Consider the following 27719-nt stretch of genomic DNA (forward strand, 5'->3'; position numbering starts at 1 on the left):
GATACCACCATCTACAGACCCCCACAGACCCCCCCTCACACCACAGATCTGCCTCTGCCCCCAGGCCCCCAGGAGGAGGAGAGAGGCCGGACAGGTTTCTGCTCAGGTAGGAGCTCTCTTCCTGCTGCTGAGACTGATTAGGGAGCGGAAGAGGAGAGGCCTGTCCAGGGTTGCAGAGGAGGAGAGGCCTGTCCAGGGGAGCAGAGGAGGAGAGGCCTGTCCAGGGTTGCAGAGGAGGAGAGGCCTGTCTAGGGGTGCTGAGGAGGTGAGGCCTGTCCAGGGATGTAGAGGAGGAAAGGCCTGTCTAGGGGTGCTTAGGAGGTGAGGCCCGTCCACGGGTGCAGAGGAGGTGAGGCCTGTCCAGGGGTGCAGAGGAGGTGAGTCCTGTCCAGGGGTGCAGAGAAGGAGAGGCCTGTCCAGGGTGCAGAGGAGGAGAGGCCTGTCCAGGGGTGCAGAGGAGGTGAGTCCTGTCCAGGGGTGCAGAGGAGGGGGTGCAGAAGAGGAGAGGCCTGTCCAGGGGTACAGAGGAGGTGAGGCCTGTCCAGCGGTAGAGGGAAGGCAAGACCTGTCCAGGGAGGGCAGAGGAGGAGAGGCCTGTCCAGGGGTGCAGAGGAGGTGAGGCCTGTCCAGGGGTGCAGAGGGGGTGATACATGTCCAGAGGGGTGCAGAGGGGGTGAGTCCTGTCCAGGGGTACAGAGGAGGTGAGGCCTGTCCAGGGGTACAGAGGAGGGGAGGCCTGTCCAGGGGGTAGAGGAGCTGAGGCCTGTCCAGGAAGAGCAGAGGCCTGTCCAATGGTGCAGAGGAAATGAGGCCTGTCCAGTGGTGCAGAGGAGGTGAGGCCTGTCCAGGGGTGCTGACGAGGTGAGGCCTGTCCAGGAAGAGCAGAGGAGCAGAGGCCTGTCCAAGGGTGCAGAGGAGATGAGGCCTGTCCAGGGGTGCAGAGGGGGTGAGGCCCGTCCAGGGGTGCAGCGGAGGTGTGGCCTGTCCTGTGCTGGGGGTGCAGAGGAGGTGAGGCCTGTCCAGGAGGGCTGAGGAGGTGAGGCTTGTCCAGATGGGGAGCTGAGGAGGTGAGGCCTGTCCAGAGCAGGTGAGGCCTATCCAGGGGAGCAGTGTCTCTCTTCGGGCCTGTGTATAGCGCCCGAGACTCAGGGCGAAGTCAGAGGCGCTGTATGGGGTGGAATGAACTCTGGGCTCCTCTGTCCTTAATGAAAATCCTTCACCAGAGCTCCTGTTAGAAGCACCTGAGAAGCCTGTCCAGAGGAGGAGAGGCCTGTCCAGGGGTGCAGAGGAGGGGAGGGGTGTCCTGGGGGTGCAAAGGAGATGAGGCCTGTCCAGGGTGTGCAGAGGAGGTTAGGCCTGTCCAGGGGTGCAGTGGAGGTGAGGCCAGTCCAGGGGTGTAGAGGAGGTGAGGCCCGTCCAGAGGGGTGCAGAGCAGGTTAGGCCTGTCCAGGGGTGCAGAGGAGGTGAGGCCTGTCCACGGGTGCAGAGTAGGTGAGGCCTGTCCAGGGGGTGCAAAGGAGGTGAGGCCTGTCCAGGGGTGCAGGGGTGAAGAGGAGGTGATGCCTGTTTCAGGGGGTGCAGAGGAGGGGATTCCTGTCCAGAGGGTGCAGGGGAGGTGAGGCCTGTCCTGTGCTTGGGGTTGCAGCCTGGGTTAAGCCTGTCCAGCTAGGAATGAAGAGAAGGTGAGGCATGTCTGGATAGATGTGCAGAGGATAGATAGATTACTTTATTATTTGATTAATAAAAATCATTACAAAATTTAAGTACAGATACTAAAGCATATATCAATTGGCAGTTAAGATGTTTACTCACAATGAAAAGAATAAAAAGGAGGTTCACTTATTTCTGAATTCATGCTACATAGTTTCCTCACAATCTATAAAATCCAAATGCGGCCTTGGGCCAATAAAGGTGTTATGTGTGAGAGCAGTTGGTAGAAACTTATGATATTTAACAATAATAATTGCATAAAACCTAGTCAGCACCTGTTCAAATCTTTTGGGCTCTTAGGGTCATTCTACTTCAAGTGGGACTGCGTCACCAGGTGAGTTCTGAACCAAAGACCACTTCAATTACGTTACAGTCAAAAGTCACTAATAATTTGTTAAATTTTAACTTCGTATTAAAAGAAGGGAGCTAGGCTCTCGTCTTTACTAAAAACCTACTAACAATCCCACTTATTTAGTACAGATCAACTTTAAAGGGATTCGGAAAATGTGCAAATTAGCATTTTTATGGTGTTGGAGCAGCCCAGTGCTAATTGATTATTGTTGGCTCATCGGCTCTCACATTGAGTAAGCCTTTTTACCGCTCTTGTTCATGGATGTAAGGCTGGCTTGACGGCAGGAGCGAACACCAAGCTTGTTTCATTCGCCCCGTAACAACATTCTTCGGTCATTAAGAAATACAGGGCAAAGACATAGCATGTGCTCAATGGGTTCCTTACTACTCCCGCTCCCCTACACATGGTGTTATCATTTGTATGGTGCCAAACATATTTTTTTCCAGTACTCTGTATAGGTATATGACAGATATGGGGCCTCAACCCCTGCCTTAAACCCTGATAAAACCGTCCAAGTATGTTTACGATATGCCAGTTTCGCTCTGTCTGAGTGAAAAGACCTGGAACAAATGGTCATTTTAATCAACATTTTGAGGCTTGTTGAGAAGGATTAGTGTCTCAGATTTCTTTTGCCTCCAGAAGTTGTAAAGAATCATCTAAGTAGTATTGATATGATGGTCTCTGTTGACCAATTGATATTTCCTGCCACATCATAGCCTCCAGGCTCGATTCTCTGGGCGAGCGTAGCTTGTTGCACAGCTTGATAAATGCTCCAGCTCCAACTGCTCGAGGATTTGGAGGGCAAACTCAAGTCGAATTAATGCCGGGGATCAGGATTTTGGTCGGCTCAACACTTGATTAAAGATCCTTGTTGTTATTTTATTCACTACAACTGTTGTCCTTCCCTAACATAATCTCCTGACTGTAAGTAAGATAATTGGAGATTCTGGCCTTCAAAACAGGTATTAGAGGGTTTTGAGAAGGTGCACCTCCTATCCATGTGGACCCCTAAATATTTGTCTGAGGCGGGCTTTTCGATGCTTTTTCCATACTGCTATCCACCTCCTTGCTGTTTCCTTCACCCGTAGGTAATCACCCTTGTCTTTGATATAGATTTAATTCCAGGTCATTTGAGGTGGTGTTGGAGAACAACTGATCAGGCAGCCTCTGCTGCCCGATCCTGGTGTGACTAATCAGGATAAAGTCATCTGCGTACAAAAGGTTGCTGACCCTGGTTCCCCCGAGTTTTGGAGGGAGGGAGTTCACATCTTCACGTGACTGTGTTAGATCCGAGATGAAGAGGTTGAAAAGGAGGGATGACAACACACAACAATGCTGAGTTACGTAGGTGCTTTAATTTCCTAATTTCAGCAGATGTTGTGGTTGAGTTGCCTCTTTTGTTTTTTTGTGAGCAGTTGGCTAGAAAAGATCTCCCATGATGTAGAGAGCGGGGTATCATCAAGGCTCCTTGTCGCTAACTGGGCTTCGCATGCTGTCATTATTGTTGCTATCAAAGGATTTGACCATTTTAGCTTTTTAAGGTTCTCTGTAAAAATTCCTTTTGATGTCAGACATGTCGTGGAGTGCCGAGCTATACTAAGTGACAAGGTGATTACTTGGGGTCGATGGTCACTATCACCTCGTGCAGCGATGGTGTAATTTATTTTCGATCAGTGCGAGCATCTCCTTATTGCATATAGTTTAGTTTTGAAAAGAATAAGTGCGGCCATTTGTTTTTGACCAGTTTGTAGGGTTGTCCATGGAGAAAAGACCATTCAAAGTTATATAGCCCAGATGTGGAACTGTGGTACCACCTATTCACCAAGTTTACTGTATTTGTTGCTGGTAGGCTTTGTTTGTTTCATGATGGGAGGACTTATTAGTCGTGCTTGTCTGGAGAGTCTTGAAAGAGGTTTGTGTTGTAATCTCCAGTTGTCAGACATTCATACTCACTTAATAGGTTACACATGATCCGGAGCAGGTGATCAAAATTGAGCCTCTTCTCCCTGGCGCTTGGTGAAATATCTACGTTGATCAAGAGCATTTGTTTGGTAGATTTTGAGCTTCTGATTCTAATACCGATAATCCAATCTTTTTCGAATTGTAGCTGCCCGATGTTCACGTATAACTTGCCAGTGCCAGGTGCTGAGGAGGCGAGGCCTGTCCAAGGGATGCAGAGGAGGTGAGGCTTGTCTAGGAAAGGTGATGGGGAGGTGAGACCTGTCCAGAAGGTCAGAGTAGCTACGGCCTGTCCTGTGCTGGGGATAAAGAGGAGGTGAAGTCTGTCCTGGGCTTGAGGGGTGCAGAGGAGATTAGGTCTGTCCAGGAGGGGTGCAGAAGAGATGAGACTTGTCCGGAAGTGGTACAGAAAAGGTGAGGCCTGTCCAGGGGGGGCAGAGGAGGAGAGTCCTGTCTTGTGTTGGGGGAGGTGTTCAGAGGAGGTGAGGCCTCTCTAGGGGGTGCTGAAGAGGCAAGGCCTGTCCAGGGGGGTGAGGAGGCGGTGAAGCCTGTCCAGGGAATGCAGACGAGGTGAGGACTGTCCAGAGGAGATGCCCAGGAGGCGAGACCAATACAGAGGGGGTGCAGAGGAATGGAGTTCTGTCCACGGTGTACAGAGGAGGTGAGGCCTGTCTAGATGGTACAGAGCAGAGGTGAGGCCTGTCCTCTGGTGGGGTGAGGCCTGTCCTGACTCTGCATGATTTACGAATACATGAATACTTCTTAGAAATGTTGCTCATTTTGCCCCTCCTTCAGTCCATATTAAACCAGTGTACACTCCCCCACCCCACCCTCTTGATCCCTCCAGATAATGCAGGCTCACCTGTTGAAACAACTACAGACAGAATAGAACCTTTCCACTTGGTGGACACTGGACACTTCCTGTTAGTCTCCCCATCGAGTGCAGTCCCATCGGTGCTGCGGCAGCACAGAAGCAAAGCACTCAGGTACATTCCCTGACCTTACCTGTCAGAATGTCAGAAGCCCCCCAATATCTTATCCCACATGACTGCCCTCGAGTGCTCTAATCGGCCCCAAATCAGGGAGATCTCTCTCCAAACAAACTTCTCTCCATCAAAAATATGTTTCATCTCAAAAGATTTCACCAGGTTCATCTAAAGGATGAGAGGTGAGCAGTGCACATTCAAGCAGCCTCCTCGTATCCATCAGGACGCACCAAAGCTGCTCCGATTTATGAAAGAGTTGAAGATGCATCTCTTTAAAGAACCCTACATCACTAGTGCATTAACCGTGAACAAACTGCCTCCTCTTCCATCACTTTATGTTATGTTATACGCACTTGTAGAGAACATGGCTGCCCCAACAACATGGTGTCACAGCGCTAAATCTGATAGGGCAGACGGTGAGGAAGCCACTACTTGATCTTTTTCCTGAAAGGCCAATGGTCTTGCGTGCTACGGGCAGCAAGGAGAATGGAATTCCAAAGGGCTGATGCCAGTGCTCTGAACGAGCGCCCCCTTGTTCTTGTCCGGTGCACTGGTGGGACACAGGCTAAATGCAGGTCCGCAGAGTGCAAGGCTCGAGCTGGGACATACAGAGAGCACAGCTCGCTCAAAATTTGTGGACCCAGGCCATACAGGATCTTGTGTGTCATACACAGATTCTTAAAGTAGACTCTCTGTTCTTTAGATAGCCAGTGGAGCTGGCAGAGAAGGTCTGAAACACGGCAGTACTTGTTATATTGTTATTGTTATATTAGATTTATATCGGGCCAAATCACCTACAGGTCTCTAGGCGCTCGGAAATCGATGGAATGTACACAATACCTTCATGCAACACAAAGAGGTAGTGCAGCAGCCAACTTACATTGCACCCAGAACCTTTCCAAACAGCAATGTTTTTAAGGACTTTCTAAACCGCAGGAGATTCACTTCTCTGCGTAGCCCCTCAGGCAGCTTATTCCATAGCTGAGGGACCAACACTGAGAAGACTCTCCCTCCCTTGGTTCCCAGTTTGTACCGAGGGCAGACCAGCAGCTGAGAATCAGAAGATCTGAGTGATCTTTTTGGGCTATACACTTCCAGACAGTCTCTGATGTGAGCAGGTGCATGGCCATAAATTGCCTTATGGGCCGTGCATAAACTCTTAAACTCTACCCTCTCTTTTATGGGGAGCTAATGCAGGCTCTGTAGTAGGGGAGAGGCCTACGTTCTGGGCCCATTAAAGTCTTTTGGTCACAGCACAATTAACACCAAGTAGCAACCCATTACAGCAGTCTAGTCGTGACAGCACGGTGGATAGGACAATCAACTATCGAGCAGGTGCGTCAAAGTCCCAAAATGGGTTTCAGGCCATGTAAGACACCAAAGCAAGTGCCAGCCACTTTCTTAGCGTGCCCCTCAAATGAGAGAGCACATCCATAGAAACTCCCAGTTTCTTGACCATGGATTTCGGTTGAGGTGGGGTTCCAAGGGCCACAGGCCACCATTGATTGCCCCATCGATGAGCATCTCAGCCCACCAGGAGCACTTCTGACTTGGTGGACTTCAGTTGAAAGTAGTTAACTACCATCCATTCAGAGATGGCCGCGAGGTCGTCTTGGATTTTCGCCTGAATTTTTTGCTTGTCTTTGGCCATCTACAGCACTCCATTGCCTTTTTCGCTGGGTTCATGCTATAGTAATACCACAAAGCAAACACAGGAGATGATGGACGGAGCGCTGAGACTTTTCAGACTCACCCCCAGTCACAGATCTGGGTTGAATCCATCATCGTTCTTTAGCTCACTTCGCCACCCCAGTTCAGACATGTTCATATGCAAACCAGTCTGACCCTGTGCCTCATGGCCCGAACTGCCAAGCCATGTCTTCAATGGACCGGAAACAAGCATCCTGGGACTGGTTTTGGGCTAACAGCCCTCATCAGCCAGGCTAGCTTGAATCCAGTGATAAAGTGAGCAAGGGACCCACGTCAGGACATACCCTGCTAACTTAGGGTGAACAAAGCAAACACAAGGAGATGATGGACGGAGCGCTGAAACTTTTCAGACACTCACCCCCAGTCACAGATCGGGGTTGAATATATCATAGTTCTTTAGCTCACTACGCCACCCCAGTTCAGACACAGCTATATGCAAATCAATCTTGCCCATGTGCCTCATGGGAACAGTCCAGCCCTAACTGCCAAGTCATGTCTTCACTGGACCGGAAACAAGCATCCTGGAACTGGTTTTGGGCTAACAGCTCTCATCAGCCAGGCTAGCTTGAATCCAGTGGATAAGTGAGCAAGGGACCCACTTCTGGGCATACCCTGCCAACTTAGGGCAAACAAAGCAAACACAAGGAATGATAGACGGAGCGCTGAAACTTTTCAGACACTCACCCGCAGTCACAGATCTGGGTTGAATCCATCATCGTTCTTTAGCTGACTTCGCTACCCCAGTTCAGACATAGTGTTAGACCTGGCATCCTTGGTGTGGATCTCCCTTCCATTTTTGCTGCTGTTGCCTCATGTGTTTTGCTGGTGTTAGCTGCTCAGAGCACTGTGCCACTGCCAATCAGTGCCACAGTGCAAGTGCTCCCTGTGTAAAATGTATATATTGATTGGATTCCATGATTGGCTTATTTGGTTTACTATTAGACCCCAGTAAATGGCACCAGGAGTGCCAGGGCTTGTAAATCCAAATGCTGCTAGTGGGCTCGCAGCACTGATTGTGCCACACACAGAAGCAGCCTTGTAAAATGTGCCTAAGGTCTGCCATTGCAGAAACTGCGTGCAGTCTGGTACTGTCATGCTGACTGGGCAAGTGCCCCTACTTGCCAGTCCCTAAACCTTCCCTTTACTTCATGTGAGTCACCCCTATGGTAGGCCCAAGGGCAGGATGCATTGTAAGCATAAGGTAGGACAAGCCATGATGTGTGTGGCATGTCCTAATAGTGAATTACAGCCATTTTTGTTTTTCACTATTGCAAGGCTACCTGTTCTCATAGGCCAGAATGGGCTGTTAGAATTGTTACATCCTATGATCCTAACAGACTCAGGGAACATGGTAGAAATTCGAGTTTAGTATGCCTGAACTCAAAATAATAAAATACATCTTTTAGTGAGGTTTATTTTAATGTTCTGTGTTTGCAAATACCACTTTTAGAAAGCTGGTGTTTGCTTGCCTAACCATGTCAGCCCGCCTCTGCTCAGATGTGTATCTGCTGTCTGGTTTCTGTGTGTGACAGGGCTGGGGGATTCCAGGAGACAGTCTGGGCGGCCAGGTGGTGAATAGGAAGATTACGCCAGGATGGGTGGGAGGAGTGCCCCTTGACTCTGAATAGGGCTGTGCTCTGCCACCACAATGCTGGCTCCACCTCCAGTGGAGCGTCTGATGTCTCTGCCCTGCACACTGAAAGAAGAAGCCAGAGTCCTGTAAACAAAGTGCTCCAGAACTGGGCTGAACTGGGCAAAGGCCCCCTGGCCTGCAAGAACAAAAGGAATGTGGTATAAATATAGGAGCCCTGCTCCTAAGAAATCAGATCCTGCTTGAACCACGAAGTACCTCTGCCCGACGAGAAGGACCTGGAAAAGCTGAAGGAGGAGTACTGTCCCTAACCTGGGGGATTGGCCTACAGAGGGTGCCTTGCTGTGAAAGGAGAGGAAAAGACTAAAGAGACTTTGCAAACTTGTGCTTCAACAATCTCCAAGGGCTTGTGGGAGAGCTTGCCCCCTGAACAGAGTCCCAGGATTATTGGACTCTCCCCTGCCTTCCCTGACGAGCTGCTGGACTTTTGCCCGATCTTCTGTGCCGCTGGAGCCGCGATACCAAGTGTGCCTCGCCCCCCCGTCTGTTGTCCAGCCTGTGCCTGGCCGCCATGCCCCGGGTGACTCCGCTCTGACCTGAGCCGTGTCCGCACCGTTCCGCTTGGGCCGCCCGCACTCTACCTCCTTCTCCCCTTTGAGCCGCTCTGCTCGCTTTGCGGCCCCCCCACCACTGGAAGCCAGACCGGAGTGCAGTGCAAGGCGAAGTACGGCCCGTACGCACAAAGCGTACTGGCCGCCTCACACCGCGCTCCTGCTTTCTGTGACCGCGCCGCACTAAAGAGCCGGCCCGTATGCCTCGTACTGGCTGCCTCGTGCCGCGCTGCCCGCATCCACACAGCAGCCCGAAAGGAAGGTACGGCTCGAACACACTGCACTGTGACCTCCTAAGGACCCGGATCATCCGCCTCATCGCCCCGTGGCCCCCGCTCTACGCCTCGTCCAGATCACGCCGCCACCAGCCGGGATCACCGCCCTGAGAGGCCGACACCGCTCCAAGTCCGCCGTCACGCCTCATTCGAGCCGGACTCCCCATCTCTAAAGGTACTGTACTTCGACGTGCACCCCAGGGTGTGTGCCCCGGACCGGTGAAGTCCGCAACATGTATGCAGTGCGCAACATGCGCAGAACAAAAGAATCACGCATTTGTTGAAGGACGCTTTGCCTGAATAGTATTGTGGCCTAATTTTAAACGTAATTGGTTGTTGTGCTAAGCCTTATATAAAAGTAATTATTTTTGATAGAAAACATAGTGTGGTATCCCTTTTGTGGTGTTGTCATTGAGTTACTGTGCGTATTTACAAATGCTTAACCCATAATGCTCTGAGATTAGCCGTGTCTGCTCGCGCCACGCAACCTAGAGGGTGAGCAGGGGTTATTTTGAAGAGTAAGTCCCTTGCCCTGACTAGAGGAGAGGGTCCCTGTATGTCCCAAGTACTTACCTGTGCCAATCAGAGACCCCCAAATCTAACACATAGCTATCTGCAAATCAGTCTTGACTCTGTGCCTCATGGGAAGAGTCCAGCCCGAACTGCCAAGCCATGTCTTCCCTGGACTGGAAACAAGCCTCCTGGGACCGGTTTCGGATTAACAGCCCTCATCAGCCAGGCTTTTAGTTCGGGCTGGACTGTTCCCATGAGGCACAGCGTCAAGACTGGTTCAAGACTGATTTGCATATGGCCAGGTCTAAACCGGGGCGGCATGGTGAGCAAAATAATGATGGATTTAACCCAGGTCTCTTGAATGGGGGTGAATGTTTTGATTTGTTCTGCATTTTGTCCATCAATTATGTGTCTTTGCTTCCTCGCCCTAAGCGTACCGGGTATGCCCAGATGTGGGTCCCGGGCAACTGTGCATCTGAATTCAAGCCTTCCTGGCTGAAGATGTGTGAAACCCTGAAAACGGTCCTAGGATACTTCTTTCCAGTCCAGGGAGGACCTGGCTTAGCAGTTCAGGCTGGACTGTTCCCATGAGGCACAGAGTCAAGACTGAGTTGCATATGGCCAGGTCTAAACTTGGGGTGGCATGGTGAGCAAAAGAATGATGGATTTAACCAAGATCTCTTGACTGGGGGTGAATGTTTTGGTTTTTTCTGTGTTCCGCCCTTCAATTGTGTGTCTTTGCTTCCTCGCCCCAAGTGCGCCAAGTATGCCCAGACATGGGTCCGGGCTCCCTGTGCCACTGGATTCAAGCTATCCTGGCTGAAGGGGGGTGAAACCCTGAAATAGGTCCAAGGATGCTTGTTTCCGGTTCAGGGAGGACCTGGCTTAACAGTTCGGGCTGGACTGTTCCCCTGGGGCACAGGGTCAAGACTGATTTGCATATTGTCAGGTCTAAACTGGGTGGCATGGTGAGCAAAATAATGATGGATTTAACCCAGGTCTCTTGAATGGGGGTGAATGTTAATTTGTTCTGCATTGCGTCCATCAATTGTGCGTCTTTTGATAGTAATACCACATACATACATACATACATTCATCCATATTAGCATGACCAGTGGGCCCTTGTATAGTTTCCCTGTTCGCTCATATACTTGCCCCACCCTGTGCTGGGAAGCCTTGCTGCCCTCCGTTCACTATTGACAGCCAGTGAATGGGTGACCATCCATCCTTCAAGGCATTGCTTCACCCCTTGCCTTTCCAGGGCAGAGGTCACTAATTGCAGGTCATCATCCAATCTGCGTCTTTTTCACTTGATCATGGGCTGACTGGTTCCCATCACAACGGAGGGCCTTCAGGTCTTGCCATCTCAAATGTTCCTCATTTGACTCCAACATCGCCCACCAGCCATTTGGCTCACATATTGTTCCTTCAGGTGGGTCTCCTCGCTTCCACTCCTAGTTCACCTTAAGGGCAGGGATTGGATGCATTGATGCCTTATTGCTGCCATTTCTCAGCATTCGGTCGGACGCTGCATGGTTTCTGTAAATCTGAGTGTGGTTGACTGATTTATGGAGGGTGGGCAGAAATATGTACAAATACTTAAACTTGCTGTTTGTCAACCAGGTTGGTTTAATTTGTATATTTCATGGGCTCTAAATAGAAAAATTGGGTCATGAAGAAGTGAGCTTAGCTGTTTGGATATGCTCTCTGAGACTGTGAGTGCGCTGTATGTTGTCTCAGACCTTGTTCAGCCTGTGAGTGCGCTGTATGTTGTCTCAGACCTTGTTCAGCCTGTGAGTGCGCTGTATGTTGTCTCAGACCTTGTTCAGCCTGTGAGTGTCCTGTAAGTTGACTCAGACCTTGTTCAGCCTGTCGGTGTGCTGTAAGTTGACTCAGACCTTGTTCAGCCTGTGGTTGCGCTGTATGTTGACTCAGACCTTGTTCAGTCTGTGGGTGTGCTGTATTTTGACTCAGACCTTGTTCCGCCTGTGGGTGGGCTGTATTTTGACTCAGTGCTTGTTCTGCCTGTGGGTGGGCTGCATTTTGACTCAGTGCTTGTTCAGCCTGTGGGTGGGCTGTCTGTTCACTCAGAGTCTCCTATACCTGTGGGTGCGCTGAATGTGCACTTAGACTTTGTTAAGCCTGTTGGTGCGTTGTCTCGTCACTCGAACATTGTCCAGCCTGTGGGTGCGCTGTATGAGCACTCAGACCTTGTTTAGCTTGTTGGTGGGCTGTGTCTTCACTCGGACCTTGTTCAGCAAGTGATCATGGTTCATTGTGTGTCCATTGCAGTGCAAGGTTTGGATTTGGAGGGTGTTGTGGATTTGGTCGTAGATACCAGAAGAATAAAAAGGTTAAAAAAAATATTCTATTTAATCATAGACCAACGGTGCTTTACAACGGTTTTGCAGAGAACAAGAGTTTGTTTTTCTTTGTAAGTTAAGGACAGTTGTTTTGGAAGATGAGAGGAAGTGAGATTCACGTTTGATGCAGATAAGCTCTTGGTTGAAGCAAATCTTTACTTCCTTTCAAGGTATTCTGGGACGGGCCAGGTGGTGCGGCTGCCTCCCTTGGAGGAATAAACAAGATAACCATCAGGTAACGTTTCCTAGTGCCTTCTGTTTCCTTTTCTTCTATTTCTTCTTAAGTCTCTTTCTGTGTATCTCTGTGTCTCTGTTTTTATCTCTCTTCAGCTTCAAGAATTTGACTGCCTCTCCAGACCATTCTCTAGCTAGATAGCTTATGATCTTAAAAAAATAAAATAAAATAAAACAAACACATGGCTTTTACGTAGTCCTCTTCCTTATTTGTTTTTATGCTAGCTGTTTTAAGCGTGTTTCTGTACAAATGTTGGTATACTGCAGGGTCAGGCTATTTATCTCCGGGTTCCTAAATTGTGTGATTTTTTTGTTATAATTAACCTACTTGGTACAACCCACTATTCCTCCTTTGTCCAGCCACATTTGGAATGCTCTATCATCCGTTGGCCTGAAGGTTTGGAAGCTAATAAAGAACTGTTGAACTCTGCCAGTGTATTCTCTTCATAACAGTTTTATTCTTTCTGCCTCTTACTTTAGGGCTCTTATAAATACTAAGGTTTATCTGGCAAAACGTGCCGCCACACATGGTCGTTGTAGCAGTGGGCAGCCACCCCATGTTCCTGCAAACCTCCCCCATCATTTTTTGAGTTCCCACTAACCCTGGCACCCACCTGATGCAGCCACATTCCTCAAGGAATATGAATGTCCTGGGGCCCTAGTGCAGGTCTGGGCCCTTCTCGGGTCGGGAGGCACTGGGCCATCAGCACGCTTGCCTCCCATGTTCCCCAGCAGTCCCTTGACCATCAACACATTTGTCTCCTCCACACCTCATGATTCTATCCTCTCCTTGGTCTATATCTTCCGTGTTCTTTCTCTCTAGATCTGACTTCCAGCTCTTTGCGTCCTCCCAGTGTGGTTCTTGGCATTTTGAACCTGTGTTTTAAATGTCATGACTCTGTTATGAATTTGGTATCAGTGAACCGCAAATAATGAATGCGTTATTCATGAGTATTTTCGTCATGTTACACCAATGGATTCACTGTGCATTTGAAGGTTTTGCATTGAACACTTGGGTTTCATCTTGTAAATAGCAGCCATGTTATTTTGTTGCCCTTACAGTAGGCTCTCTCCCATGGCAGAGTAAGCATTTAAAGGACATAACCTTAGCATGGGTTTTGTGCTGACTTCTGCATGACCTGACGACAGCTGACCCTGTTGCTCGAGGCTAACCTCCCAAGCCAGTCCCAAGCCAGTTCCTTGTTCAGCAGCTGGCGCAATAAAGTTCAAAGAGCAGGACATGTCCGACCTTTTATGGCACCATTCCCACGGCTTCTATCTCCGTCCCATCTGTTGCTGCTTTTCCTTTAAGACATGTTCATCGATCTAGTTGAAGGGTTTTATGGTGGGTTTGTCCGGCCTGATGGAACAGGAAACCAAGCATGTGTGCAATTCTTTTCTTAGCCTGGACTTATCCTGAAAGTGGTGCTTTGTATGCACGTCCTGGGAATTTCCAACATAATGCACTTCAAAGCAGGAATGTGTGCTTAAAGCGAAATATTCTGTATAAAAGGCCTGTGCGAAGGCCATGCAGGCAGACTCTCTCATCCAGTTGCTTTAAGCGTGGCTGGGCGACGGAGCCTCACAATTAATGATAATAAAGATGTCTTTTCATATTTCAGATTCTGTGTTGATTTCTTTGCCACTCTTGAATGGACTACTTATTGGTAAGACCCCTGAGAAGGAGTATTGTAAATATTTGTTTCTTCAGTTGGCGCCCAACTCGGGGGCTCATCATGGAAGTGAATACCTGGAGGAGAGAGTTTTTCAGAGAAAAGAACTGTGCTGGGGAAGGCAAGACAGGAATCTACTAAAAGAGGTACTCTGTGCACGGAGGTTCTGGGGGATTCTCTGTCTTTGCGGCCTGGCATATTTTTGATTTTTCTGACTTAAAACTCTCCAAAAGATGTCACTCCTGACTGAGCAACCCTTTTTGGCGCAAGTTTTTTTAAAGAGACTGTTAGTGCAGTTAGAAATTGGCAGTTAGAATTTGGACATCTATTTCTTTGATACAGCTGTGATAAGTATATGTGGGTCGCTCCCATAGTCCTTAGTAATTGACACTTTGCTGGTGCTTTTGTCGTATGCACCTTTGCGAGTGTTTTTGTTGTTGACGCTTTGCTAGTGTTTTTGTCGGTGACACTTTGCTAGCGTTTTTGTTGTTGCATGGTTCCATTGCATTTGTGGTTCTTAGTACTTGATTCTTTGTTGTGTTATTTGACGCCTGCAGACGCCAAAAACCGAGGGTATTTGTTCTTTGCAGGGACTTGGTAAATCCCGTAACCCTTGAAGTTTGATGCTGGATTAGTGAGCTATAAGATGCCTGATCTTAGCGAATTTGAAGCTTTGTATTGGCCAACTTTGTATGCGCTTGAATTAGCCGGTTTATCTAAATAGGTTAGATTTACAAACATATTTCTTCCTTGGTGATTTTGTATTCGCAGGGAATTAAAATATGTAATAATACATAATAAGGATGCTTTACTCTGTATAATTTTATGAATGGATATGCAGAACGATTTTTGGTGTTCTGCCAGCTGCAGCTAGTGAATTGAGTGTATTTTTGGTTTTTACACTGTTGAGCAGTGTTTCTTGTAAATATGACTTACAGCTACGTATAGTCCGGACTGTCCTGTTTTCGTTCTGAGTGTTGATTTGTGGGTTTAAATGTGTGTTTGAATGCGTGGTTAAAATGTGTGTTTACATGTCTATTTTGTTTGTGAGTTTTGTTGTACATTGCGACGACGCGATTTACAAGAAATGGTTGGAGAGCGCTGTATTGTGTGTCCTAAATGTTTTCCACACTTTCTGTTTATGTCTGAAATGTGCTCAATGTGTGTGGTTCACATTTAATGGATTTAAATTAGGCCCCAGCCAAAAACGAAGTAACATGTTTTTGCAGAAATAAATGCATTTACAGCGTTTTGCACTTAAATGCACTGTATTAAATGTTCACAGGCAAAACGTTTTTAGCTGCAATATATTTGATAGGAATGTTTTTTCAGCCAGCATTTTTTGTAGTTAAACACGGGTGGAATTTTGCATGATGGCCCTTGTACATTAAAGGGGCCCTAGAAAGTGTCGCAGAATTTGACGTTTTTTTTTAAACTAGGCATATGCGCTAAGGTTTGTGAGTTAATGCATCTCAATAAGAGGCAAGGGATGTAGCGGGCTCTTATATGTAAAACCAATCACAAACAGAAATAATTGGGTTTTATTAGAAGACAAAAATTATTAATTATGGAAAAATAATTCATAAAAATTAGTGCTACCAAAATCGTTTTTTAATATTCATAAAGCGTAACACTCATGCTATGACCTCTTAGCATTAAAATGTGATTTGCGCTATGTTGCATCACTTAAATGACAAGAATACATGTGTATAAATTCGCTTGCCATAGGCGCAAGCAAGCTCATTTTTATAACGTATAAATTATTATTTTCAGATACCTGACTCTTGGATTATGTAATAGACTTTCTAGTAATACATATTCTGCAAGAAAATTGTAAAATATTCATTTTGTAATGCCCAAAATCAGAAAGTCGATTTTGAGTAAATTCACTGTTTAAACTGCATTTTTGCTTTCCTTAAAGTGTCTCAGCCTTAAGCAAATGCATGCATTTAGGTTTTGACATAAGGTTGTGCTTTCTTGTGATTCAGTGGGTTAATGTGCCAGTACACAGGCTTGTTTTAATATCAGGATTGGAGGTTCTACTTTCAAGCTAGGCCTACGGACAGTTTGCTTATTTAACACTGATGCAGTGTGTGCCATAGGATTGCAACAAGTAAATTACTCTAAAAACTGGTCTGTGTGTCTTCAGCTTTTGAGACACATTGACAGTGAATGTAGTCTAATAATATGGGAATAGTGATCATTTTAGCGCCTAAAAAGAGAAATTATTTTTTTAAAATAGCTTGAATTATTGTTGATTAGATCCAGCCTACTGGCTTTGTCAGCTCCACTGTGGCAGAAGCTGGGGGCTGGGAGAATCTGCAACAGCTGGCTCAGCGCGCTCGCTGAGATGTTCTCTTTTAAGTGTTTCCCCATAAATTATGGAGCAGGCCCCTCATGTGTTGCCATTTACAGCCTTTTAATTAGGCCTTTGTTTCCGAGGAATGCAGAATGACCTCTCTGCACGGGCTGCTAAGGGTGAGGTTTCTGGTTTCTGGTTTCACCGTGGTAACATGAAAGACCTTGATTTAAACAGGGAGATGAAAAGGGGTTTCTTTAAACATCGTGTTAAATGCTTGATACAATGTTTGTTAGCTGTGTTTTATTTTACGGAAAACGAAATGATGCATCCAGTTTTAGATAAAAATAACATGCAGCCTTTTTCACACAATTTTGAAGGTTATAGGTTACAGGCCTACGTTCAGTACAGATTTGCTCATTAACAGTTAAGTAATACACAGTTATTTTTTGTGTATGGTACAATGTTTTTGTGTTGTGTATTTTTCTGTTTTTGCCAACAGATTTTTTCATGGATTGTTCTTAAGAAGAGAAGACACGTGAGTTTGGCTAATTGACAAAAGATGTGTTTTTGCGTCATTTCTTTAACAGAAAAAAAAATGTACATGTTTCTGTTTGCGGTATTTACAGCTGTCATGACATATTATATTTTGACAATTGATCTACAACTGCGTTGTGCTCAAATGTCAAACGCTGGGTATAGAGTTTGTATGGAGTTTGGACCTGACAATTTAGACAGGCCCAAATATTGGGTTTTTGACTGCAGGTTTAAAGTGCATAAAATACACATGCCATGGTGCTGCATTTTTGTATGTTTGTTCATGTTGTTACCATCACAAGTTCTCCTGTATTGGATGAATTTGGTATAATGATAAATTTCACAGATATGGTTTGCATACTGTGAGGAAGGATGGCAGCACTTTTACCAGTGCATGCCTACCTTTGGCTATACATTTGGCTGTATTGAAAATAAATAACTAAACAAATATAACAGGTTCAAAGTGTATCACCTGATGTTACGTACTGCACATTCCCTTAAAGGAATAGGCAGCCCTAAATTGTTATGTATCCTTGATTGGACCTAAGGATAGAATTATAGATCTGTGACTCACGGTGATCTAATTTTTATATTGCGTTATTTGATTATGTTTTGTTTCCCAAATAGCATATGGCTTTGTCCCCTTGAAAGGAAGCCAGGTTTAATTTTTTTCCTCTCCCTGAAGAGAGAACAGGAACATAGAATTAGAATTTGTGTAACTTTGGTCTTTTGTGTATTCCCCGTTCTCTTGGTGCTGTGTTACATGCCTGAGGCACCCAAGCACACTCTTGTTCTTCCTATAGATTTTCCTTTTGTTGTTCCGCCCCTGACCAATGCCCCTGACCAATGTCGCATTATGCTTAGTTATTAGGCATTTTAGTTGTGTCCTAATTCCATTTCCCCTTTTCCCATATTCCTTTCACCAGTCAGCCCATTTATTATTATGGGTGTATTGTTTATGTGCACACTTCTAGACTGTAGTTATGTATTAGGGACCCCCCATGTTATGTAAAATGTTTTTTTCAGACTGACTGTCAAGGTAGTGATAGGTTGGTTCCAATGTCTATTTTTAATTTTTCAGCTTTCTTGTGTTCCTGCTGCTTTAATTTTTTTTTTTGGTGGGATTAGATGTGTTCTAAACATGCAAATACCAGGACTTTCTAGTGTTTGTTCTTTGTCTTCACATTTGATCATTAGCCTTTTGTATTGCATAGTGCACTTAATGCACATTTTTAAAGGGACTTTTCTTCATGTCTTTGATAATGTGAATGATGTTATCTTTCTATTCGAGATGTTCTAGATAAGGAATTTAGGAACACCTAGGCTTAGTCATTGAGGGAACACATGTATTTACCCCATTAGACAATGCCACTGTGTGAGGAAATTCATTTTGATAGAAATCCTGTGTAGCTATAGATGACAGAGAATAATGAAAAGAACATACCTGAAGATTCTAAAGATACTGATTGGCCCTTTTGCCTTTGCTCTTGTATTTTATGCTCATAGCACATTGTCACTCCCATGCAGATTGTAGGTCACCTGCTTGCCAGTCCTTTTGTTAAAACACATGAACTGCTTTTTGTGCTTGATTTGAAGGAAACTAACAATTGTGTTACATATCCTGCATCATTAACAGGTCCTGCTAAGATCTTCCAGAGTTAAAGGAAGAGTGATTCCCTGCAGACCTGTGATCAACACTAAGCTCACACCCCATCAGTGACCGCTCTAAGATGAACAGATTTCCTGGCTCTACAACAAGAAAGTCACGAACGATCATCAGCGCGACATCGGTGATTCCTCCAAGGCAAGGCATTTGATTTGCGAAAGGCGTTGCAGAAGAAAGGAGGAGCTGATTTGTTTATTTGTTGTTTGGGCTCTGTACCTGTTATGTGCTGGTAAACCTCTGTCAGTGTACATTCCCTTGAGCCATTGGCCCGAGTTTTGGCCACATTCACACCTCTTTTGCTTTGCACCAGTGGAAAGGCAGTGCACCCAAGGATCCACGTTTGGAAAAAGGCACTACATTCTGGTGCCCAGGAGAGAGCAGCTTGAGCGTCCTCTGACACTAAATGATGAGTGTTGGAGCCTGAAAGTGCTGCTGATTTTGCTAAACAGTGCTTGGATCTGCACGAGATGCTTTGTGCCCTTGATCAATGAACAGCACATCATTTGTAGTGCCTGCCACCAAGAAGAGACACTGGTGCATTGTTTTGAAACATTGAAACTTTCGAGTGAGCTGTGAGTGTTTTCCCCGGACGGCACTCCAACTAAACAGTATTGTCTCCTCATGAAAGGCCTGACTTGAAGAGGCCCAACGCGAAGAAAACACTGGAAGCGGATCTGATGGACTTTGGGTATTTTCTGTGAGCTTATATAGACTTGAAGTTTGGAAAATAATTTTTGCTGCTTTGCTGGCATTGTTTTAAAGTATTTCTGTTTAGTAAAAGCAGAATTAAGTCCACTCTCTGTGGAAGAGTATCCCTTTTTCATCTGAGAGCATTGATCAAGAACACCATTGTTTCACTTAAACATATAATGAATTACTGAAATGCGTAGGAAGCAATATAAAACGTTATTAGAAAATTCTAGGATTTGCTGTCTGCTTAGGACTGTGCAAGTATTACGCATTTGACCTTTTGTTGTTCTTTTTCCCTTGCTGAATTGTATTATGGTTTTTTGTTAAATTTTTGATTGGTTACCATTTGCCAGTTGCAGGGTCACGTAGGAGTACAAATGGTTCAGTTTGTGACCTGAGTAGTGGCAGTAGGCCTGCAGGACCTGCAGTGTCCCTATGACCTGCTAATAATCACAGCTGATGTACTCTACCAAGATTGCGTGAGCGACATTAGAAAATGGAGATTGTATTGAGGAATGACGATTTAATACTTTTATGTATTTTATTGGCTACTATATTTTGGTATGTTTTCCCCTACACTATTGACGTCTGCACCAACTTCCCAACATACTCTTTCTTTTTCTTCACATGAGTTTCACATTTTACCTGAACATGAACTGGTTAGGTCAGAGTTTACTGATAATTCCTTTGGTACAGTATTTACATCAACACCAGCTAGTGATGAATATAGCCATGTATAGGTTATTGCCTATGTAAGGGCAAAAGGATGCTCTGTGGTTCTTGGCATTTTGAACCTGTGTTTTAAATGTCATGACTCTGTTATGAATTTGGTATCAGTGAACCGCAAATAATGAATGCGTTATTCATGAGTATTTTCGTCATGTTACACCAATGGATTCACTGTGCATTTGAAGGTTTTGCATTGAACACTTGGGTTTCATCTTGTAAATAGCAGCCATGTTATTTTGTTGCCCTTACAGTAGGCTCTCTCCCATGGCAGAGTAAGCATTTAAAGGACATAACCTTAGCATGGGTTTTGTGCTGACTTCTGCATGACCTGACGACAGCTGACCCTGTTGCTCGAGGCTAACCTCCCAAGCCAGTCCCAAGCCAGTTCCTTGTTCAGCAGCTGGCGCAATAAAGTTCAAAGAGCAGGACATGTCCGACCTTTTATGGCACCATTCCCACGGCTTCTATCTCCGTCCCATCTGTTGCTGCTTTTCCTTTAAGACATGTTCATCGATCTAGTTGAAGGGTTTTATGGTGGGTTTGTCCGGCCTGATGGAACAGGAAACCAAGCATGTGTGCAATTCTTTTCTTAGCCTGGACTTATCCTGAAAGTGGTGCTTTGTATGCACGTCCTGGGAATTTCCAACATAATGCACTTCAAAGCAGGAATGTGTGCTTAAAGCGAAATATTCTGTATAAAAGGCCTGTGCGAAGGCCATGCAGGCAGACTCTCTCATCCAGTTGCTTTAAGCGTGGCTGGGCGACGGAGCCTCACAATTAATGATAATAAAGATGTCTTTTCATATTTCAGATTCTGTGTTGATTTCTTTGCCACTCTTGAATGGACTACTTATTGGTAAGACCCCTGAGAAGGAGTATTGTAAATATTTGTTTCTTCACCAGCCTGCCCTTTCCTGTCCTGTTTGTCACCACCAGGGCCGCACTGGGTCTCTTTGAAGAAGAGTGGAAGATAGCCTCTTTTTTATTATTCTTCTGTTTCTGTAGTATTCGTCTTTTCTTATCCCATTTTACTTTCCTTTCCCGTTATGCAGTTTTTTTTCTTTTTTTAGGTGTTGCAGTGTCTGGGTCCTGTCAAAGGAGTGTGACAAGTTCCGGGCCACCAGGTAAGTCCTTATCCTCCATATAATTTGAAATGATGAATTCCACTGAGCCAACTGGACACAGCCTCAGTCTACGGTGGTGATCCAGGGGAAGAGGTGTAAAATTTGTGAGCTCAAACATAGGTTACCCACCACATCGTAAACTCAATCCTCAGCAACACAATTCACAATAACACAGAGTTTGACCCATAGAAACTCTACAATTTAATCATAATCTTAAGGTCCTCCGTATGAGCTAATAGGGACTCAGATAACTAGAGATGGAAAGCCACTCCTTCATGAGGACCTGTAATAAAGAAGTGCCTAGCTAATAATATACACACAATATTAATAAAATCAACAATAAGTAAGGAAAAACACATGGAATAGTTATCAAGTTATCTTTATCTAAACTTCAAGATTGAATGGTCAAAGCACAAAAATGCACTAGAATCATGTAATAACGGTTATTCTTTTGTATACAGGTAAGTCACAGCACATCACAGCCCAGAACAAATACATCGTCAAATAACACCTACTGTGGAAGGAAGAGAGAAAAAGAGAGAAAACATATTGCAAAATAGAACACATTATTTGGAATCATACAAACTAAGAATTCATTGTAGATTTATCAGGACACAAGGTGGACCCAGTAGAACGCTAGAGCACAGCGTGCATTAGCCGGAGTCATGAATTCTAAGGGTAGGCGAAGTTGGCGGAGTACCACTACGCAGAATTCTGCGGAGTTGAACAAAAACTTGGTGAAATTCCACTCCATAACTCCGTCCCGTCTCATCCCAATTAATGAAACAGAAACCTCACATACCTTTGGTAAAACAACAAGTAACTCTATCATTACATGCTAAAATGCATATAGTCGTCTCACAAAAGTGAAAATGAAAATTTAGCAAGCATGGGAGAGTTGATGATTTTGGGGTCCTCCTCAACCTAAGGGGAGAACTAAGCAGAAGCCTTAGACACAAAGAGCATATCAGGCTGAACGATTCAATGATGCTCCCATCCTCCTAGGACCACCCCAAGCACAGTCAGTTATGGGCAAAATTACAATCCCAACCAAAGGCCCTGCAAAGCATTATGGGATGAGATTCTAGAGTGCAGTGAATATTATAGTATGCAATATCAAAACATTCCTGAAGCTGCATCTCTCCCGGCTCAACTGAGAGCTAATACTATAATATTCACTGCACTCTAGAATCTCATCCCATAATGCTTTGCTGAGCCTCTGGTTAGCATTGTATTTTTGCCCATAACTTTGCTTTGGGTGGTCCTACGAGGATGGGACCACCACTGGATCGTTCAGCATGATATGCTCTTTGTGTTCAAGGCATCTGCTTGTGCCTTCCCCTAGGTTAGGGGGGACCCCAAAATCATCACCTCTCTCATTGCCTGATATTTTTCGAAGCTCACTTTTGTGAATTGGTTATATGCTTTTTAGCATGCAAAGGTAAAGTTGTTTTATCAAAGGGTTGTGGGTGTAGTTGCTAACTCCCTACGTGGCAGAGTCAGAGTTTTTGCATGAACTCTGTGTTTTCAATTTAATGCGTTGTTAGCTAATCTCTGCAACCTCCACTAGCGGACCTGAGTTCATTGCCCACGGTTAATAAATTCTTCAGCTGAAAGATTTTACCTGCTCAACTTCACCAGCCGGTAAAGTGCGGAGGTAATCAGGAGATTTCAGTTCAGGGAAAAATCAGAGTTCAGACCGACAGCAGGTCAGGCCAAGGATTTGCAAGGGAAAATAGCAGCGTGCCGTCCTTTTCCCAAGGGGCAATTATGCCTCCAAACGATTTCAGTTCCTGCCCACAAAATAACTTTTAGGTAGTTTGCATGATTTCCATTGGTCAAAATCCATAGTGTAACCGTGATGTGATCGTTCTCTAACCCAAATCTTCTGGAACCCATACGTAATACCTTTGTTCAGTGGTCATTGTTCTTTAACCCCTCCCACGCTTATGACGGAACCGCTCCATCACGCCCCTCGGGTGGGCTGTGCTGGTGATGCAGCGGTTCCGTCATGGCCCGCTCGCCGCGCCTGCGCAGCGCTGATCTTGCGCCTGCGCGGCGTGTTCTATTGAGCGGGCGGGGCCATGACGGAACCACTCCATCACAAGCACAGCCCACCCGAGGGGTGTGACGGAGCGGTTCCGTCACAAGCGTCGGAGCGCCGCGCGCACCCCCTCTCCCCTTAGCGCTGCGGCGGAATTGCCGCCACAGCGAAAGGGTTAAGAATGTGCAATATCACTTCCCTTCGGAAATAGTAAATACATTTGCAACTCAACGTGTCCACTCCACTCGCTCTCTTCTGAGCTTGCAACATAGTCAATACAGTTTTATTCTAACAGAAAGGATGTACATTTTTCAAACTGTAGGACAGAAACTTCAGTGATAATACTCGTAGCTTCAGTGCAATCGGGGCATCTTTAGATTATTCGAAGGAAATAATGAAAGACAAAATACATTTTTGAGGCCTACATGGAAAACCACTAAATCACTATTTTCTAAAGAAAAAACATGCTAATGTTGAAAACATTAAAGAACTAGAGATGCATAAGAAATAATATAAAAACACCATTTCATTATACTTGTAGGCATAGTCTAATTACGTTTCATTAAGAAACATGCAATCACTTTCTCTCGGATTTACATCTCAAAGAAAACATAAGCAGGACTAATTTTACTTGAGCATTCTCATAATCATATTTTGTTTTAAAACTACAGACTGCATTACTACCTTTCATATTATTTTCATAGCACATTAGTAGGTTTCTCTCTCTGTCATGAATGACTTAATCTCAAACCAGTTTGTGACCCTTCTGCTTGCTTTTACGATGCAGTTTCAAACTCTCACGTGTTTCACGAGGCACACTGTTAGTCATGTTTCTTAAGTATGTATTATGTATCAGTATCACACCCAAGGGTCAGGAATTGAGTGACCAAAACACTCTTAATAAAATAATCACGCTCCGCCAGTGGCATTTAAAGCAGTGATTACAACAAGGCAGATTCCTTTGTTCAATGAAATGTCCCTTCATGGATGCCTGAAATAAGGAATAGCAGAGTCCTTTAAATGGGCAGGGGAGTACACAACATCTGATAATTCATTAAAGGAGGTACAAATACCTTACTGTGATGCCAGTCATCATCACAGGAAGAGTAAATTGTTGGTGTTGGATGCTTCTGAGAATCTGTGTCATGATACATGTGTAACTTGTGTTTCTTTCTAAATTCACTACTTTTGCTCTCACAACATTGAGTCTCAGTGGTCCCAAGTTCCCTGTCTATGCAGTATCCATGAACTGTTTTACCCCCTTGGAGTGCAACTCACTTATAATTTCTAACTCTATTTTTACAGGTCACTGAAGCAACAAAAAGAAAAAGAAATGTTGTAATGTTGGAAACATTTCTATAAAGGGTTATTTTGAGGAAAGTAGAAACACTCTAAATCTCTGAAGAAAAACTAGTTCTATGCACCAGGAATGGTGAGGAATTTGGTGCAGAAGAAACTGCTGAATGTGAAAGTGATTTATCGACTTTCTTACAATCATTATTTGTTGTCAAACCTTGATGTACAATGACCAGGAACATTTACCAAGTGTCAGTTATTGGGATTGAATAGCCTCTGAAATAATAACTGTACCTGCATGTAAATTGAAAATCTACGGCAGCTACTAAATATAAGAATATTTTCACTTAAAGGAAACATTTCACGGTTGGTCAAGCAAAGAACATTGGCAACAACTGATCCTCACACAGAGCACTTGGGAATATTCAGTGTTGCAAATTCTGCCTGATGGTTTATGAGAAATGCCTTGGAGACCTAAGCCTCTCCCAGCAAATCAGTATCCGTAGACGTGATGTGATGTGACAGAAGTGTCAGGAAGGCTAATAACCTCAGTTTACACGAGCAAGCCTATGTCTCCATCTCCTGTGATTCGGAGGAAAGAAAACATTGTATTTTAAAAAATAACTGAAAATTTTCTTCTCAGATGTCATTATAGCAAAGACACTGGATTAACATCTACAATATAGAAAGATTTGTCCCACCAACTCTGTCTCTTGGGTTGATCTATGTTGTTTCCAAGTGTGCCAGACCTCCAAAGTTAATGGTGTACCTTTTTGGGCCTCACCGGAATAGGAAGCTTAAAAAGGGCCAGTGTTACACTATTGATAATTTGAGAACTACCCTAACATGTTTTAATCCATGTTCATTACTTGTATAAAAAATGTACCTCACTTGTAAGTACTAATCCTCAAAGACCCTATCAGTGCTTTTAAAACTCCTAAATTAAATGCGATAAACTGCAGTCAGAATGAGCTTAATTCTACTTGAGGGAATCCTTGTGGGCATAACTTGGAGAAAATGAATCCATGAGGGGTATCTTAATAAAAATAAGGGGCCCCTCAGTGAAAGTTTATAAGACAACTTAGATAGGCTGGCATCAAAGATAAGAACATTGATCTCCAAATAAAAGCTATAATTAGGTGAATGCAAATGTGAAGAAGAGCTTCAGCAGCGTAATTTAGAAGTTAATGTTGAGTTTTAACATAAACAAGTACAGACTCCGGAATTAGATTCAGACTTAAGATGGCATGTAGCCAGGAAGAAACCCAACTTAGAGATACAAATAACTTGAATAAGAGCAATGAATGTGAGAACAACTTTAGTTATCAATCCCACCTCACTAAACACAAGAGAACTCATACTGGACAAAAACCGTATCAGTGTCCTGAATGCCAGAAAGGCTTCAGTCGGAAAAGCGATCTCATTCAACATGTGAGAATCCACACTGGGCACAAACCTTATCAGTGCACTAAGTGCCTGAAGTGCTTTAGTCAGAAAGACCATCTCATTCAACACGAGAGAACTCATACTGGGCTCAAACCGTATCAGTGCTCTGAATGCTGGAAAAGCTTCAGTCAGAAATCTACTCTCTTACAACATGCAGTAACTCATACTGAGCAAAAACATTATCAGTGCTCTGAATGCTGTAAAAGCTTCAGTCGGAAATTCTGCCTTATTTTACATGAAAGGACCCACACGGGGCAAAAACCTTTTCAGTGCTCGGAATGCAGGAAAAGCTTCAGTCATAAATCTGGTCTCACTTGTCATGAAAGAACTCACACTGGACTAAAACCGTATCAGTGCTCTGAATGCCAGAAAAGGTTCAGTCAGAAATCTAGTCTCGCTCGTCATGAGAAAACTCACACTGGACTAAAACCATATAAGTGCTCAGAGTGCCAACAAAGCTTCAGTTGTAAGGGCAATCTCATTCAACACGAGAGAACTCATACTGGGCTCAAACCGTATCAGTGTTCTGAATGCTGGAAAAGCTTCAGCCAGAAATCTACTCTCTTACAACATGCGGTAACTCACACTGAGCAAAAACATTATCAATGCTCTCAATTCTGTAAAAGCTTCAGTCAGAAATTCAGCCTTACTTTACATGAAAGGACCCACACAAGGCAAAAACCTTTTCAGTGCTCTGAATGCTGGAAAAGCTTCAGTCATAAATATAGTCTCACTTGTCATGAAAGAACTCACACTGGACTAAAACCGTATCAGTGCTCTGAATGCCAGAAAAGGTTCAGTCAGAAATCTAGTCTCACTCAACATGAGAAAACTCACACTGGACTAAAACCATATAAGTGCTCAGAGTGCCAACAAAGCTTCAGTTGTAAGGCCAATCTCATTCAACACGAGAGAACTCATACTGGGCTTAAACCGTATCAGTGTTCTGAATGCTGGAAAAGCTTCAGCCAGAAATCTACTCTCTCACGACATGCTGTAACTCACACTGGGCAAAAACATTATCAGTGCTCTGAATGCTGTAAAAGCTTCAGCCGGAAATTCAGCCTTACTTTACATGAAAGGACCCACACGGGGCAAAAACCTTTTCAGTGCTCTGAATGCTTGAAAAGCTTCAGTGAGAAATCTGGTCTCGCTCGTCATGAGAGAACTCACACTGGACTAAAACCGTATCAGTGCTCTGAATGCTTGAAAAGCTTCAGTCACAAATCTGGTCTCATTCAACATGAGAAAACTCACACTGGACTAAAACCATATAAGTGCTCAGAGTGCCAACAAAGTTTCAGTTGTAAGGCCAATCTCATTCAACACGAGAGAACTCATACTGGGCTTAAACCGTATCAGTGTTCTGAATGCTGGAAAAGCTTCAGTCAGAAATCTGGTCTCATTCAACATGAGAAAACTCACACTGGACTAAAACCATATCAATGCTCTGAATGCTTGAAAAGCTTCAGTGAGAAATCTGGTCTCACTCGTCATGAGAAAACTCACACTGGACTAAAACGGTATCAGTGCTCTGAATGCTTGAAAAGCTTCAGTCGGAAATCTGGTCTCATTCAACATGAGAAAACTCACACTGGACTAAAACCATATAAGTGCTCTGAATGCCAGACAAGGTTCAGTCAGAAATCAAGTCTAACGCAACATGAGAAAACTCACACTGGACTAAAATCATATCAATGCTCTGAATGCTTGAAAAGCTTCAGTGAGAAATCTGGTCTCGCTCGTCATGAGAAAACTCACACTGGACTAAAACCGTATCAGTGCTCTGAATGCTTGAAAAGCTTCAGTCAGAAATCTGGTCTCACTGAACATGAGAAAACTCACACTGGGTAAAACCTTGTCATTGGTCTAAATGCCAGAGAAGCATCTGCTGGAGACTCAGTTTGATTC

General features: G+C 44.8%; 1 protein-coding gene across 1 annotated transcript in view; it reads left to right on the forward strand.

Annotated features, from left to right (window-relative positions):
- Positions 1-27662, forward strand: part of LOC147662715 (uncharacterized) — a 175050-nt gene extending 147388 nt beyond the window's left edge. The window contains exon 3 of the mRNA XM_086950954.1: positions 25762-27662. Coding sequence (XP_086807080.1) covers positions 25762-27662 — 1901 coding nt within the window. The remainder of the gene's footprint in view (positions 1-25761) is intronic.
- Positions 27663-27719: the final 57 nt, after the last annotated feature.

Source organism: Lissotriton vulgaris, unplaced genomic scaffold, assembly GCF_964263255.1.
Source record: "Lissotriton vulgaris unplaced genomic scaffold, aLisVul1.2 SCAFFOLD_1409, whole genome shotgun sequence".
Classification (NCBI taxonomy): domain Eukaryota; kingdom Metazoa; phylum Chordata; class Amphibia; order Caudata; family Salamandridae; genus Lissotriton; species Lissotriton vulgaris.